Consider the following 18,556-nt stretch of genomic DNA (forward strand, 5'->3'; position numbering starts at 1 on the left):
GGTTATGACTACACATATAATCACAGTTCGGGCTCAGTTCCACTTATACATAACTTGCAATGAGAGAACATCGGAATCGATATGCTTATGACCCTCTGCTGAGAGTGTCAGCAGAGGGTCATGCGACTGTGATCCGATCTTTCGATCAGATCACAGCTGCAGAGGAGAGGGAGGGAGCACTTTTTCCATCTCCTCCCTGGCCTGTCTCTGCGTACATCACACTGCGGTCGAATGACATGTGAGTGCAGTGCGATGTTTCACATAGACTTGTGAGCTGAGACTCGCTGCCAAACACAGCATGCTGCGATTCATTGCTTATGCCGATATGGCATGAGAAATCAATCGCAGATGGACGCTGCCCCATAGTTTTGCACTAGAATGAGAGCAATCCGATGTTTTATCGGATTGAACTCGTCTGTGGAAAACACAAGTAGAACCGAGCCCTTAGTTAGTTAGTTGCTAGTCGTCCTAACCTTGATATCTAAGGTCCTGCAATGCCCTGCACATGAGGTAAGTGATATAGTGAATCAAGCAAATGATACTACATTTCTAATTGGAGGTATTTGCTAATATTATTATTATATCTACTTCATATTGGGATAGGATCTTGGAGATGGGATTACTCCTTTAAGCTAAAACATTTGGATAAGAAAAAACACGACCCTATAAAAAAAAAAGAGACAAAACCATGCAAATAAAATGAAATTAAATATAATTTAAAAAAAGCACAAATGAAATAATGAATCCTTTAGGTGCAAATATAAAAAGTTATTAGAGCCATTTTTAGTCCAGGAGTAAAAGATGCAAAGGCAACGATGAATCAGGGCTTTGGTGGTTTTACGCCAGTCCCTAAAGTGGGCAGAGTTCGGCCTGGAAGGTGTATGGCCAATGCTGATGTTCGAAAAATTGTAGAAAAAAATCTCAGCACAACCACCCAAATTTAAAGAGCAGAAGAATTAGGAGTGATAGAATGAGTTGAGGGATGAGATATAGGCCGGTGCAGAACTGTGGAGAGCTTTGTGGGTGAGAGAGATATAAGTTTGTATTGTATTCTATAACGAATGGGTAACCAGTGCAATGACTGGAACCAGGTGGAGGCATTGGTCAAGTGGCTGGACATAAATACCACCCTGTCTGCTTCATTCTGGATGCATTGGACAGCAGGTGTAGAGTGATAGATTGAGCTGAGGGATGAGATATATACGGGGGTGCAGAACTGTGGAGAGCTTTGTGGGTGAGAGTTATGAGTTTGTGTTTGCATTGTATTCTATAGTGAATGGGTAACCAGTGCAATGACTGGAACCAGGTGGAGATATCGGTGAAGTGGCTGGACAAAAATACGACCCTGGCTGCTTCATTCAGGATGTATTGGAGAGCAGGTGTAGATTGACAGAGAGAGATGAGGGATGAGATATAGAGTGGTGCAGAACTGTATAGAGCTTTGTGGGCGAGAGAGATAAGTTTGTATTGTATTCTGTAGCGAATGGGTAACCAGTGCAATGACTGAAACCAGGTGGAGGCATTGGTCAAGTAGCTGGACATAAATACGACCCTGGCTGCTTCATTCAGGATGTATTGGAGAGCAAGTGTAGAGTGATAGATTGTGTTGAGGGATGAGATATACGGAAGTGCAGAACTGTAGAGAGCTTTGTGGGTGAGAGTTATGAGTTTGTGTTTGTATTATATTCTAAAGTGAATGGGTAACCAGTGCAATGACTGGAACCAGGTGGAGGCATCAGGGAAGCTGCTGGACATAAATACCACCCTGGCTGCTTCATTCAGGATGGATTGGAGAGCAGGTATAGAGTGATAGATAGAGATGACGGATGAGATATAGGGTGGGGCAGATCTGTGGAGAGCTTTGTAGGTGAGAAAGATAAGTTTGTATTGTATTCTATAGCAAATGGGTAACAAGTGCAATGACTGGAACCAGGTGGAGACATCGGTGAAGTGGCTGGACATAAATACCAACCTGGCTGCTTCATTCAGGATGTATTGGAGAGCAGGTGTAGATTGATAGAGATGAGGGATGAGATATAGAGTGATGCAGAACTGTATAGAGCTTTGTGGGCAAGAGAGATAAGTTTGTATTGTATTCTGTTGCGAATGGGTAACCAGTGCAATGACTGGAACCAGGTGGAGACATCGGTGAAGTGGCTGGACAAAAATACGACCCTGGCTGCTTTTCTCAGGATGTATTGGAGAGCAGATGTAGATTGATAGAGAGAGATGAGGGATGAGATATAGAGTGGTACAGAACTGTGGAGAGCTTTGTGGTCAAGAGAGATAAGTTTGTATTGTATTCTGTAATGAATGGGTAATCAGTGCAATGACTGGAACCAGGTGGAGGCATAGGTGAAGTGGTTGGACAGAAATACGACCCTGGATCATTTGATGACATTTTAGAATTTAGAAAGGATGGAATGTGACATACATTATTAACCTATATTATATTTTGCAGGCCCCGCCCCTCCGTACTCCAGTGAGGAGGCGGAGCCTTTTATGGAAACGGCGGAAAATGTGTTGACTTGTTGGCGTTACTCTATGGACGGAGTGGTGATGAATGGCACTGATACACTCAACTCAACAAGCAGCTCACAAGCCCAGAAGAAGCGGCAGCATTACAGCAAGCACAAGAACCAAGGAGGCAGCGGGGTTCACCGGAGTCCTAGAGCCCTTTTTTGTTTGTACCTCAGCAATCCCATCCGAAGAGCGTCCATCAGTATTGTTGAATGGAAGTATCCTTCAGACGGTTTTATATCTCGCGCAATTTTCTTAAATTCTATGTAAAATGGTTAAATGTAAAAGCTCCCCTTAAAGGGATTGTTCACTTTTTTTAAGTGAGCTTCAATACCCAGGAGCGGCCACTAAACAGTGTCCTATTCCGGCTCTATACATTGTTTATGGAGGTGATAACAGTTGAGCAGACCCCACCGATTTGTTATTGATGATCCCATCCTATAGATGGGTCATCAGTATCAAAGTAGTGGACAATCCCTTAAAGTGATGTTCCCGGACAACTTTTTTAAAATCGCTAAATTACAATTTTAGATATTTTTGGAATATACCGTATGTTGTAAATTATTTGCCGCCCTTGCTCGGTCCCATCTCCCGGCGATATGTCCCATTACATGGCATATGGATGTCCCATACATGGGCAGCCTGATGGGGTCTTTCTCACCATACATGTGCCGTAAGCTCCACTTTAGCCCATGTCCATGACTTGTGCATTGGAGAAAGACCCAGATGAACAGGGTAAAATCACATGAAATAGGATAAAGTCATGGCATGTGTGAGCGAAATACACTCCTTCTATGACATTGGAACTCCAAATTAGTAAGATTTGTTTTACGAGAGATCAGTAAATCAGTTCAGCACACACGCTTTGTGGTGTACTGCTTTATTGCAGCATGTGACCAGTTTATATAGTACCTCTAACAAAGAAATGACTCCTCTGAACTATGCACCAATAAGAGCTGCAGGGGTGTGTATAGAAATGTGAGACTTCCCCGCCCATCAGTGTTAGCTGAGCCCTATGACATCATTCAGTTATAAGACAAGATGGTTTCTTTAAGAACAAAATGGATTGTATTCTCTCACACATGTAAATGGCCATGTCGCTGGAAAGGGGTCCAAGAGTCCCATGATTTATATCGAAACTGGCAGAGGATATACATAACAAGGTATATTGCTGAAATATAAAAAAATTAGGACATAAAGGTAACAAAAAAAAAAATACTACTTGACTACCTCTTTTAAACACATTTGTAAGTATATCTCAGTGTCTTGGTTCTATCTTTTTCTAGTGAAAGCCAGTGACAACCAATATGGCCACCATAACAATCATAATAATCTCAGATTCCAGAATGGTATATACTTAGCTATGAAGCAATATCTGTTTTCGTCCTCATTTTTTCATAGGAAGCAGATTTGTAATTTTATTCTTCAGTAATCTGGATGACAACCCCTTTAAGACACTGATGGCCATATTGGGTGTCCTGAGAGTGTACTTAGGGCACGCGCGTGCTCACCGGCCCTCCTCTTAAAGAGCTGGTGTGCTATTTTCAGGAAATGCCTTTCAGTCTATGGCTGAGAGACACTATGTGGTTAAGGCACCCTCCCATTAGGGGAGGTGCCTGGGCAACGTCCTCAGTTAGTTGGCTACCAGACTACTCCTACTAGCTAGTTGTCAGGTCCTACTATCCCTGTGTCAGTCACTTGTACTTGCCTTCCCAGCCCTATGTGCCCCAGCCGTGCCCACCATACCTGTCCGTACCAGCTTGCCTGTCTGCATCGGTCATTCCACCGGTACCTGCCCTCATTTGTGTCCGTACCCGAGTCTGCCTCCTGTCTTCGGGGCAGCTGCCACAGTCCAGGTCACTGCCCTGGGAGTGGTAACTGGTGTCCGCCTTGCAGTATTCGCTTTAGTTAAGCCCCTCTTACTAAAGGGTAAGCCCAGGTCCTACCCTGTGGTCCAGTGGGTCCAGCTGTGAGCGTTACATTCGGCATTGTTTCTCACTACAGTGCCTCCGCAGGGAAAACTAGGAACTACACAGTCCCCATTCTGAACAGGTCCTCCAGAGCAACACTTTTTTTTCTTTGTAGGGAAGAGGAACTCTTTAATATTCACGTGATTTATTAAATGATGTGGTAAGAGGGCAGAACATATTGGACGTCTCGGGGAACCATCTCCACCTTTAGTTTGATACTTGGCCTCTTGCTTTCTTGATAGTCTTTTTTTTTTGCAGTTGTCAAACTTCCATTATTGCTAAACCTAGAGAAATCTAGGACGTTATTTCACTGGAAAATCCCAACATCTGCTGGACATGTGTTAAGCAGACCACCATAGGGGTCTAGATGGCCCCATACAATCGGTTCGTGGATGTTTTCCTATGATATCATCACACTTGGAGAGAGGAGTTACTGAACTTTTTGCCAGTTTCTAGAGATGAGTGAATTGATTTGCGGGACCCTGGTCCGCCGGTCAGGTCAGTTTTCCAAAACAGGAGGGCGTGAACCCCGGGGTCCACCTCCTGTGGCTCCTCTTTTTACTAGCCGGCTAATCGACAGAGGGGCCATGGATGCCGTAAGGCAGGAGGTGGACTGCAGGGGCTCCGTCCAGCCATTTCGGAAAACTGACCTGGGTTTTGCAGATCCGATTTGATCATCTCTAGCAATCAACTTCGGTTAAAGGGAACCTGTCAGGTCCAATATGTGCCCAGAACCCACGAGCAGTATCTAGTAGCAAAGATAAAGAGATCTTTAGAAAAAGTATTTCTAAAGATCCTTTATGATATGCTAATGAGCGCAGGGACTAGTCGCAAGGGCGTGATTTTACCCTGACTAGTCCGTCCTCATAGCATGTTAGAACGCCCACAGGGGTATACTAACATGCTATTCAATGCCCATTACCCAGCGTCATCGGCGGTGACGCGTGTACCTGTGTCCGTTGTCACAGTCTCACTTTAGGCTCAGAATGCCCGGCACTTCTGGTCATGTGCACTAGACCTCACTGAAGATGGATGCGGTCACTCGGCTTCATAGTGAGCATGACTGGCAGTGCTAGACATTCTCATCATGCGCACAGACCCTAAGCCCGGCATCAACGGAGGCAGTGACAATGGACACAGGTACACGCATCACTGCTGATGACACTGGGCAATGGGCATTGAATAGCATGTTAGCACTGTGGGCGTGTTACATGCTGAGAGGGTGGACTAGTCAGGAGAATTAACGCCCTTGCGACTTGTCCCGCTCTCATTAGCCTATCATAAAGGATCTTTGAAAAAAGTATTTCTAAAGATCCTTTATGATATGCTAATGAGCAGGGACTGGTCACAAGGGCGTGATTTTCCCCCGACTAGTCTGCCCTCTTAGCTTGTTAACACGCCTACAGTGCTAATAGGCTATTCATTGCCCATTGTCATCAGCAGTGACGCGCGTACTTGTGCCTGTCGTCACCACCTCAGACGCCGGGGTTTAGGCTCAGTGCGCATAATCAGACGTCCTGGCCCTTCCGGTCATGCGCACTAGACCTGTCTGAAGACGGCACGTGTGCACCCGGCTACATAGTGCACATGACTGGCAGTGCCGGGCATACTGATCATGCGCACAGACCCTAAACCTGGCGTCAATGGAGGTGGTGACACAGGTACGCGCATCACTGCTGATGACGCTGTGCAATAGGTATTGAATAGTATGTTCGCGCACCCTTGTGAGCGGGCTAGTCGGGGGAAGTAACCCCCTTGTGACTAGTCCCTGCACTAATTAGCATATCATAAAGGATCTTTAGAAATACCTGTTCTAAGGATCCCTTTATCTATGCTACTAGATACAGGGACAGTTAGGCAGGGATTAGAAATATGCACCCAGAACTGCTCGTGGTCCTGGGTGCATATTGACATGTATACGACAGTCCAAGCTGGGTTAATGTAGATCTCCAGGAATCTCTGCATAAATTCCACGTGGAGATATCCTTGAAATGTTAAACACTTCGGTCTCTTAAAGTAACAGATCAGCTGTTATCATCTCCATACAGCTCTGTATAGACTACTGCAGATTATTTCCTATTGACGAGAATAGTAGCTGATCGGCAGTACCCAACATCAGCCACTAGATATGCGTTTCGCCTCAGCGTTTCGCTCCCTTCGCCGCTGGAAGTGATGGTGCGAGTCTTGGACCCTCACCAACCTTATACTGATGATTTAGCCTACAGATATATCAACAATTGAAAAGTGCTGGACAACCCCTTTAAGGGTGAATCTGCAGACTGCAGACTTCTGTTTACTGCAGCCTATATTCTGTAAATGTAATACAGGCTGCCATAAAATAGTTGATGGGTTCTTCAGATTTTGCCAAGTAATATTTTTGTTTCAGTTTTCACATTTTCCTTAAAATTTGGTAACCCAGACCTTTTGACATCCTCATTCTCATGACCATTTTTGCAAACTGCGTGGCGTTAGGTGTCTATATCCCTTTCCCTGAGGATGACTCAAATATAGCAAACCATAATCTGGTAAGGAAATGTATACTATACCCACCGTGCGTATATAGAAATGCAGGGGAGACACAATAGTGAACCCAGAATCTGGTGCTCGTGCAACTTGCCGCAATCCCTGCTTATCTAGGTTCTGTTTCTAAGAAAGGTCAGACTCTTTCTTATCCTTTGCTGCAGGAAATCTTGTATTTAGAAAGACTAGAACACGTGAAGATTGTACTTGGAACCATACACAAGCCACCTAATCTGAGAGCATCATGACTTTGGGAAAGAAACACTGATTCCAGCGATGTGTCACTTTCTGGGCTGCCTGCTGCAGTTTTGATAAAATCACTGTTTTATCAGAAAGAGATTATCACTTGTTGCCATGTAGTTCTCCATATTTATGAGCTCTGTATAACCCTGCCCCCACCACTGATTGGCAGCTTTCTGCCTATGCACAGTGCACAAAGAAAGCAGCCAATCAGTGGTGTAGGCGGGGTTATACGGAGCTCAGAATTCAGAGAACTGGTAGACCTGCAGGAGATAAAACTGTGATTTTTTTTTTTCAAAACTGCAGCAAGCAGCTGGGACACTAGATATGGGGGAGTGCCAAGCAAAAGGGAAGAGAATGGAAACCCTGAGTGTAGGGGAGGTGGAAACCTACCGCTGGTCCCTGGGGACCCTCGCCACCCTTGATAGGTTCCGCACCTATGTGCCAAGCCGGATACCGCACACTAGGATGACCCTATAATAATAATTTTATTCATTTATATAGCGCTATTAATTCCACAGCGCTTTACATACATTGGCAACACTGTCCCCATTGGGGCTCACAATCTAGAGTCCCTATCAGTATATCTTTCAAGTGTGGGAGGAAACCAGAGTACCCGGAGGAAACCCACGCAAACATGGGGAGAACATACAAACTCCTTGCAGATATTGTCCTTGGTGGGATTTGAACCCAGGACCCCAGTGCTGGAAGACTGCAGTGCTAACCACTGAGCCACCGTGCCGCCCCGCCCCTAGAGCTTGGCCCTAGATAGACAACGGGTGGGATGAGTTCTTTGTCAACCCCACTAAACAATCAAAAAGACACAGGGAGCACACACATGGGGAAAGCACATGAACAACCTATCTCCAGATGCCTCAAGAAGAAGTTCAGCAAAGAGTAGCAACGATTCTTCAGATGAGTGCAAGCCGCCTGCTTGCATACAGAGTTTGTGAAGGAGATAAATATCCCCATTCCCCAGCACAAGTCCAGGCAAAATGAGAGTATTTAAAGCCAAGCATGATTAGCAGCTGAAGGGAAGAGGAGCTCCGCAGGGTCCTAAATGGAAAAGGATGAAAACCCAGCAGGAAAGATACCCAGTACACTGAATACTTACAGCAGATCACAGACCTTCTATTGTCCGGACACCACAGGACTGACTGTCACCCGTGACAGCAGCCCAGTAAGTGATACATCACTAGAATGAGGGTCTCTGTCCCTATATCATACTGCTCACAGATGGGGCAGCAATAAGTTGGTGACAGAGTTAATACACTGTCCAGATAATGTAGGAAAGCACAGATCCTCCAGAGTAAGAGGCTCTAGGCTTTGATTGATGAGAATAGTTTTGTGGGGCTCGTCTTTGCACAGGTCCACCTACACATCCATGGCACAAATCGGTGGATCAACCATGTACTGGCCTCGGATTTCTGATGAAGACTAATTGCAAAATACTCAACAGGATTTGCCATAGGACAATCCAATATGTGTGAACCCGGTAGCATTGCAAGTGAGTGGGGTCGCGGAAACATTCACAGATTGTGGTCAGATCTGCACAGAAATCCATGTGGAATCCGACAGATCACTGTCGTTGAGAGGCGTCCTTTTCCCTCAAGAGAACTTCCAAAAAGTGAAGTGATGGACTTCGGTGAGGCCTATCTGAAGACGGCTGGATATTCCTCCCTTCCCGTCTGATTTACTCGTTAAGCTCCCAGTGGTTATAGCTAATTTTAGACCGTTCAACCAGTAATGAGTCTTAATCCAGAGCCATGGGCTTTTCCCTGGAGGAGGGGAGGGGGATCCCCTCCTCGTGAAGGAAGGTGACGAGAGGCTAAGACGGCGTAATGCTTCGTGGACCGTCCATACTATTATAGGCACTTTACGATTGGTCAGGATCAGAAAATAAAGGAGTTATTTCAATATTGAGGCACCTCACGTTGTTTCCCCTTCACAGCTAGGCCCCGGTCAACGACTCCTCAGAGAAGTGTATAGGACCCAGTATAAGCTTTGTGCCCAAAAGCGATGCTGGATAAAAACAGTGAAAGGGAGCCATTGATGAAGCAAAGTTTTGGCCCCTTCATTATTTGGGTCAGTTAGTGGGTCCCAGATATCAGACCCACACTAAGAAAGTGATCAGACTGGTCAGAGTGTCCACCATCGAAAGAACTGGACCATTTAGCGGGAATATGGTGGCTTGGTATGGCCACAATTCCTTTTACATCATGTGGACTGCTTCTTGGAGAGAAAATGACACAGGAATATATTATTGGAAGAAGACAGTGTGTCATGGTTGACAGACAACCCTGTGGTGTCCAGCTACAGAAGGTCGCTTGATATTCTTGATAGTCCTTGATATTCCATCCTTTCTTTCTTGATGTGAATGGAGTTCTATATATCTTCCCTTTTAGGGCTAACTCTTTCCCTTTTGGACCCTGCAGATATCTTGTCAGCTCAGTGCAAATCCTTATCCTCACTCCCTGTGTCTATATATACCTGCATTTCCCCTTGGTTTGTTGCCGGTGATAGAGTTTACTCCTATGTTGTCCAGATTCTTGGCAGTCCTCTTGAAATCTCCTGTTGTTGTATGTTGTTGTCATTCTCCCAAAGTCATCTTGCAGATAAGATATCCGTTTGCATCCCCCTATTTGTTTTTTCTGTATGTTCTTTAGGTTTTAGTGGGGTTGACTAGTGCTCATCCCATCCGGTCACTACCTAGGGCTTTTTTAAAGGTCATCCAGGACCCCTGATCAGTGTATAGGTGCGAAACCTATCTTGGGACGTCAGGGTAGCCAGGGGCAAGCGCTAGGTTTTACCAGGGGTCACCATCTTTCCGCTTTCCGAGAGAGAGGGTTTCCCTTCCTTTCGCCCTTTGTCTGGTATTCCACCATACCAAGCGTGACAGTGTGGTGTTCTGGGTAATGCTTTGCCAGGGTTCCTTGGGTCCTGGTGTCATGTGGAAGTGACATGTATTACTTACCCTTGTACGGACCAAGTGCCTTCTTCATGGCTATGTCCTCTTGCCATGTGCAATACCACATAATTGTCCAGGAATGGCTTGATGAACTTGGTGAAAACTTCTCCAGTTCTCAACCAGATTGATCATCTTTTGATGGAGTGGAAAAAAGGTTCAATTAGTAGAAGTTTAAGGGTACCTTGGGAGGGCTTGTGGCCTCCATGCTTTGAGGGGTCAGAGTTGTGCTTGTGCATGTGGGACCTACACAATATTGGTGTTCATCTTCGGGTGAACGTACATATATTTCATACAAGTAATATCATTAGTAAGGTTTGTTCCATTTATAATCTGATGTTTAGTGCAGGCGTACAGTGGTTATGTGGGTGTGTTTAGCCTGTATAGATGCTTTGATGTCTCTGTCTCACGTAATAATGGTATTAATGTCTCCTAGGAACAAGTGGAGTATATTTTCCTCATCATCTTCACGGTGGAAAGCTTCCTGAAGATCATCGCCTATGGACTGGTCCTTCACCCCAGTGCCTATATCAGAAATGGATGGAATCTCTTAGATTTTGTCATTGTAGTGATTGGGTAAGCTTTTGTACTATTTCGTAGCTATTACTGATATTTCTCATCTTTCCAGCTTTGACGAGAAATGTTAAGACTGGGGCCAAACGATGACTTTGTGTCACAAGGAGGTTTTTACAAACATCACCGACTGTCATGGCGGCATCAGAAGCTGTGGAAACTAGAGATTCTGCCACTGTGCCTGCTAACTTCTCTGGTGTCTGTGTTCAGCCCAGGCAGACTCAGGCATCGACCCACAGATTGGTAGTTCATAGGCTGGGCTGGTTGTTAGTCTCCTTTGATCACATGATGTGGGGGAGCCAGTCACATTCACTCCCTTCCTATATATGCTGGCCAGAGCCTTCCTTTAATGCCAGCTATAGTTCATCTATTCTGGTCTGGTGAGGTGTTGTGATCCAAACTTGCTGGTGGTTGTTGTGCCTTATTGCTGTGAGCGTATGTGGTGTTAAAAGGAACCTGTCAGCTACAATATGCAGCCAGAACCATGAGCAGTACTGGGTGCATATTTCTAATCCCTGCCTAACTGTCCCTGTATCTAGGAGCATAGATAAAGAGATCTTTTAAAAAAGTATTTCTAAAGATCCTTCATTATATGATAATGAGGTCAGCAACTAGTCGCAAGGGCGTTAGGTCCCTTGGCTAGTTGGCCCCATTAGCATGCAAGTACACCCCTGTGGGTGTGCTAACATGCTAATGAATGCGCAAAGTCAGAGGTATGCGCACGCTCACCTCTGCTGTCACCGTGCCCGACGCTGGATTTTGGCTCAGTGCGCATGATCTCTGGACTTCCGGTCATACGCCCTATGAAGCCGGGTGTATGTGTCCGACTTCAAACTGGTGTAGTGTGCATGACTGAACGTGCCAGGGATTTCTGATCCTGTGCACTGACCCTATGGTGGTGACAACGGACACAGGTACACGCGTCATCGCTGGGAAATGGGCATTAAATAGCATGTTAGCACGCCCCTGTGGGAGTGCTAACATGCTCAGGGGGGCGGAATGAGCACAGGAACTAACGCCCTTGTGACTATTCCCTGCGCTCATTAGCATATCATAAAGGATCTTTAGAAATACTTTTTCTAAAGATCCCTTTATCTATGCTACTAGATATAGGGATAGTTAGGCAGTGATGACAAATATGCATCCAGAACTGCTCGTGGTTCTGGGTGCATATTGCACCTGACAGGTTCCCTTTAACCCTTGTTGTCTTTTTGTTGCTGCCTTCCTGCTCTTCCTTTTCTCCTTAAGGTACTGTCACACATAACGAGATCGCTAGCGAGATCGCAGCTGAGTCACCGTTTTGGTGACGCAGTTGCGATCCCGTTAGCGATCTCGTTATGTGTGACACTTACCAGCGATCAGGCCCCTGCTGTGAGATCTCTAGTCGTTGCAGAATGTGCCAGGCCATTTTCTTCCAAGGCAATATCATGCTGGGCAGGACACATCGCTGTGTTTGACACTGTGTAACAGGATCACAGTGACTGCTGAGATCGTTATACAGGTCGCTACTGCGATCTGTATTGTTCTGCATCGCTGGTAAGATCTCACTGTGTGACATCTCACCTGCGACCTCCCAGCGACTTATCTGCGATCCCTATCAGGTCGCATCGTTTTTGGGATCGCAGGTAAGTCGTTATGTGTGAAGGTACCTTTAGTCTCTTACTGTTTGTTCCTGTCAGTTTGCATTGTGTCTGAGTTTTGGTTTTTCCCTGTCTGTCTTTATCTGTGTTACCATCTCACTCCTGCCCTTCCTTCCCTTGTAATATGGAAGCAGATTACTTCTGGACAGGAGAACACTATTCATGGAACTCCGGCATCCCCACCATCAGGGGTAGTTCAGAGATTAGGGATAGCCTAGGGTCCCCTAGCGTAAGAGACAATATCTCTGTCTCTCGCAATCCTACAGTCACATCGTGAAGTTGGGGGGAGACCTCCAGGGGGTCTCTTTCAAGGTCTCGGAGGAGGATTCCAAATCAGAACTGCGCAGATGAATCAGGAGAAATGACCACACAGAGACATGTCTCTATCCGGGAGAAGCTCAATGCTCTTCTGACCCTTGCATTCAAAACATAGCATATATATACAGCTTACTCAATACATCCACATTATCTATTAACCAACCAGCTAGCCAGGCATAGTTCATTCCTTGTTTGAACAGTCTTAGCAACATTCGTTGGCAAAATATTCAAGTGTGTTTAGATATAGATGAGAGTCTATGAATAGAACAATGTCAGTTACTTATTCTCTTCATGAATGTCAGTTACTTATTTGAAACTACAGATAAGCATTTTTCTATGAATAGAAGAATGCTAGTTACCTATCTGAAACTACAGATGAGTGTCTCTTCCATTCATGAATGTCAGTTACTTATTCATGAACTAAAACTTATTCTACTTAGACCTAAGCATAATATGTTTTGGTTATACATTCCGTTAATATTTCAATTAGGTATACAGTGCCTACAAGTAGTATCCAACCCCCTGCAGATTTAGCTGGTTTACACATTCGGAATTAACTTGGCATTGTGACATTTGGACTGTAGATCAGCCTGGAAGTGTGAAATGCACTGCAGCAAAAAAGAATGTTATTTCTTTTTTTATTTTTTTTTTAAATTGTGAAAAGTTTATTCAGAGGGTCATTTATTATTCAACCCCTCAAACCACAAGAATTCTGTTTGGTTCCCCTAAAGTATTAAGAAGTATTTCAGGCACAAAGAACAATGAGCTTCACATGTTTGGATTAATTATCTCTTTTTCCAGCCTTTTCTGACTAATTAAGACCCTCCCCAAACTTGTGAACAGCACTCATACTTGGTCAACATGGGAAAGACAAAGGAGCATTCCAAGGCCATCAGAGACAAGATCGTGGAGGGTCACAAGGCTGGCAAGGGGTACAAAACCCTTTCCAAGGAGTTGGGGCTACCTGTCTCTACTGTTGGGAGCATCATCCGGAAGTGGAAGGCTTATGGAACTACTGTTAGCCTTCCACGGCCTGGACAGCCTTTGAAAGTTTCCACCCGTGCCGAGGCCAGGCTTGTCCGAAGAGTCAAGGCTAACCCAAGGACAACAAGGAAGGAGCTCCGGGAAGATCTCATGGCAGTGGGGACATTGGTTTCAGTCAATACCATAAGTAACGTACTCCACCGCAATGGTCTCCGTTCCAGACGAGTCCGTAAGGTACCTTTACTTTCAAAGCGTCATGTCAAGGCTTGTCTACAGTTTGCTCATGATCACTTGGAGGACTCTGAGACAGACTGGTTCAAGGTTCTCTGGTCTGATGAGACCAAGATCGAGATCTTTGGTGCCAACCACACACGTGACGTTTGGAGACTGGATGGCACTGCATATGACCCCAAGAATACCATCCCTACAGTCAAGCATGGTGGTGGCAGCATCATGCTGTGGGGCTGTTTCTCAGCCAAGGGGCCTGGCCATCTGGTCCGCATCCATGGGAAGATGGATAGCATGGCCTACCTGGAGATTTTGGCCAAGAACCTGCGCTCCTCCATCAAGGATCTTAAGATGGGTCGTCATTTCATCTTCCAACAAGACAACGACCCAAAGCACACATCCAAGAAAACCAAGGCCTGGTTCAAGAGGGAAAAAAATCAAGGTCTTGCAGTGGCCTAGTCAGTCTCCTGACCTTAACCCAATTGAAAACTTGTGGAAGGAGCTCAAGATTAAAGTCCACATGAGACACCAAAAGAACCTAGATAACTTGGAGAAGATCTGCATGGAGGAGTGGGCCAAGATAACTCCAGAGACCTGTGCCGGCCTGATCAGGTCTTATAAAAGACGATTATTAGCTGTGATTGCAAACAAGGGTTATTCCACAAAATATTAAACCTAGGGGTTGAATAATAATTGACCCACACTTTTATGTTGATAATTTATTAAAATTTAACTGAGCAACATAACTTGTTGGTTTGTAAGATTTATGCATCTGTTAATAAATCCTGCTCTTGTTTGAAGTTTGCAGGCTCTAACTTATTTGCATCTTATCAAACCTGCTAAATCTGCAGGGGGTTGAATACTACTTGTAGGCACTGTATATGGAGAAGAAGCAATACATAAAGCACTAAAAGGACAGATTTTCTTATTATTATACTGGACAAACGATTCATAGCCTAGGCCTTCACAGTGACACTTTGGCAATTACGCATTTCCACATTTTTGGTTGCCAGAAATTAGAGCATGGGGCAAGTTGCTAGTTACCTAAACCTGTTAAACATTTTGTGACTGTTCTTCTTTCATTATGTCTCATCACGATATTTTGATCATCGGCCGTGTGATCTGTGTTATGGCCAAAGTCACCAGGCATTCCCAGCCAAAACCCGACAACCCGAGACACTGCAGGCAGATCGAGCGATACTGGTGCCAATGTCTGACTCTCTTTTTTGATAACTTTGATTTCCAGGCTATTCAGTGTAATTCTTGAACAATTTTCACACAAGCAAGGAGATGCCCATCACATGAGTGGAAAGCCAGGAGGTTTTGACGTGAAAGCACTGAGAGCGTTTCGTGTACTGAGGCCTCTGCGACTTGTATCCGGTGTCCCAAGTAAGGAACAAAAGAAATCACTTTTTATTGCTGTGATACTGCCTTTACTGCAGTTGACTTCAGTTGTTGCATGTCTGTGGATGTTTCTGCCTTAAGGTTTGTGTTAAGATTGTGAAATGCATGCTCGATGGGGTTGAGATCAAATAAAGGACTCGACCATTGCAGAATATTCCACTTCTTTGCCTTAAAAATCTCCTGGGTCAATGTCCATCTGTTCTGTGAAGCTCCGTCCAATCACCCTTTGCATTTGTTTGCATCGAAGCAGAAAGTCTCGCCCTGTACACTTCGGAGTTCATCCGGCTTCTTCTGTGCTCAGTCACGTCATCACTAACCATTAGTGACCCAGGGCCACTGGAAGCAATGCACGCCTCCGCCAAGCCATCTTCATATTTTCTTCTTTCCATCATTCTCATACAGGTTGATCTTAATTTCATCTGTCCACAGAATGCTTTTCCAGAATTGGGCGGCTTCTTAAGATGTTTTTTTAAGGAAAGTCTAATCTGGCCTTTCTATTTTTCAGGCTGAATAATGGTTCACACCTTTTGATGAACCCTCTATATTTGATTTTATGATGTCTTCTCTTTATTTATTATTGAAGACTTAAGCGGGCTTTACACGCTGCGATCTCACTAGCGAAATCGCAAGCGATCGTACTCGCCCCCGTCGGTTGTGCGACACGGACAAATCGCTGGCCGTGCCGCACAACCTCGCTTACCCCCGTCACACGGACTTACCTGCCCTGCGACGTCGCTCTGGCCAGCAAACCGCCTCCCTTCTAAGGGGGCGGGTCGTGTGGCGTCACAGCGACGTCATACGGCAGCCGTCCAATAGAAGCGGAGGGGCGGAGATGAGCGGGACGTAACATCCCGCCCACCTCCTTCCTTCCGCATTGCCGGTGGAGGCAGCTAAGGAGATGTTCGTCGCTCCTGCGGTGTCACACACAGCGATGTGTGCTGTCACAGGAACGACGAACAGCATCTCTAATAAGCAGAAAACGATTTTTGGTTCAGGACGACCTCTTCACGGCAAACGATTTTTACCGCTTTTGCGATCGTTTAAGGTCGCTCATAAGTGTCACACGCTGTGATATTGTTAATGACGACGGATGTGCGTCACAAACATCGTGACCCCAATGATAATTCATTAACGATATCGTAGCGTGTAAAGCCCGCTTTAGATACTGATACACCCACGTCCTGAAGAATGTTCTTCACATGGGTGGATGTTGTGAAGGGGTTTTTCTTCACCACGGAAAGGGTTCTGTGATCATCCACCACTGTTATCTACCAGGAACATCCAGACATTTTTTAGTTCATTGCTCATCACTTCACTTGTTTTGCAGAATGTACCAAACTGTTAATACGTCTGCTATGTTGCTGATGGATTTCTCCATTTTATATCATCTTAGTGATGGTCTGTTTCTCTTCCATTGAGAGCTCCTTTGACTAGATCTTGTGGGTTCACAGCTCCCAAATGCAAATGCCACACCTGGAATCAGCTCCAGACCTTTTAACCTTCTTAATTGATAGTAGATTAACAAAGGAATAGCTCCTAGAGCCTACTAAAGAGCTTTTGAGATAATTCAGACTTGTTTCTAATTGCATGAGGACTGATACCGTGTTTCCCCGAAAAAAAGACCAGTCTTATATTTTTTTGCTATAATAAATGCGCTAGGGCTTATTTTCAGGGGATTATATTTTCCCATGAACAACAATCCACATTTATTCTTGAAAAAAAAAATCAACATTTATTCAAATATGTTCATGTCATCAGATTCTGGAACATCAACATTTTGGGCTACTCCTATTACTGGCTCAGACGCACATTTTCTTATCTGATCTGCTATTCTCATTGTCCAGAACCGTCCTATAGTGGTGGGTACAAAGGTGTAAATTACCTGCTTACATGTATTATTCTGTATGTACTGCTAAGTTTACCCCTAAAAGAAAGCAGACATCCCCTAAAAGAATCACACTTATCAGACCCCAAACAATTAGGTGTTATGATTCAGTGACCGAGGAGGATCAGAAAAAGGGCAAAAACTTGGAAACCCAGAAAATAATCAGAGTGGCTGGAAACTTAATGGACTGCAGACCTAATCCTGACACACAACTAGAAGTAGCCGTGGGACGTGCCTACGATGACCTAGTCTCCTCGACACAGCCGAAGAACTAAATATTCTTACAGAGAGAAATATAGAAAAGCTAATCTGCCTCAGAGCAGTTCCCAAAGATATAGATAGCCCCCCACATGTAAAGACTACGATGATATAGGAAAAAACAAAACGTAGATAGAGAACAGATTCAGCAAATATGAGGCCCTAACTATCTGCATAGGAAAGGATAGGAAAGAGCACTGACTGCAGCCGTAAAAACCCTAATAAATACCAGCACGCCTGATGTAGAAAAATACTGAGCCTACACAGGCTCTCCCCTGCTATATCAGTACTCTGGTGTTACTGGGATCCAAGAAAAACACTGATATAGAGAAGGGACTGAATTTTGTACCAAGCATGACAAAACACAATACATAGCAGAACATGGAGCAAGGTACAAAGATACTCCCAGCAGGGAATAAAAGAACTCCACCAAGAACTCCACACAGGCAAAATAACAAGAAAGTGAAAACCATAAGCAGAGGTACAAAGACCAACTTATCTGAGAGGAGTTCTGGTAGACACAGAGAAAAGGGCTGGCTTCAGAATGTCCTTAGCACACAGGAGATACATTGAGCACCGGCAAGGAAAAGGAGGAAACTACTCAGTTATATAGGCCCAATCCAAATGGCCTGATTGCCAGTCCTCCTCAGCTGTCTGGTTCCCATTTAGCAAGTCAACTGCACTACCAGCACTGACCACAAGAGGGAGCCACAAACTGGAATCTAATTCAAATGCATTCACAACAATTAGGATCAGCACACACAGCGAGTAATATGGAGCGAGTGGAATGTGATAAAAAAATCGCATTCCACTCAGACCTATGTTACTCTATGGGGCAGCTCCCATGAGCGTTTTTTTTCTCAGCCTTAATCGGACCGAGAAAACAATTGCAGCATTCTGCGGGTGTAATGCGATCCTGTTCCACTCGCACCCATTCAAGTCTATGGGGCGAGAGAAACATCACATTACACTCACATTACAACGGTATAACGCAAGTGCAGTGCGATTCTCGCATCAGCTGGCAATGGAGGAGATAGGGAGATAAATCCCG

The 18,556-nt window shown here is 44.9% G+C and overlaps 1 protein-coding gene across 1 annotated transcript in view; it reads left to right on the top strand.

Annotated features, from left to right (window-relative positions):
• CACNA1F (calcium voltage-gated channel subunit alpha1 F) overlaps positions 1–18,556 on the top strand; it is a 143,767-nt gene that overhangs the window by 2,105 nt on the left and 123,106 nt on the right. The window contains exons 2-5 of the mRNA XM_075324283.1: positions 2,462–2,738; positions 6,910–7,015; positions 10,652–10,791; positions 15,205–15,347. Coding sequence (XP_075180398.1) covers positions 2,462–2,738; positions 6,910–7,015; positions 10,652–10,791; positions 15,205–15,347 — 666 coding nt within the window. The remainder of the gene's footprint in view (positions 1–2,461; positions 2,739–6,909; positions 7,016–10,651; positions 10,792–15,204; positions 15,348–18,556) is intronic.

Source organism: Anomaloglossus baeobatrachus, chromosome 9 (assembly GCF_048569485.1).
Source record: "Anomaloglossus baeobatrachus isolate aAnoBae1 chromosome 9, aAnoBae1.hap1, whole genome shotgun sequence".
Classification (NCBI taxonomy): domain Eukaryota; kingdom Metazoa; phylum Chordata; class Amphibia; order Anura; family Aromobatidae; genus Anomaloglossus; species Anomaloglossus baeobatrachus.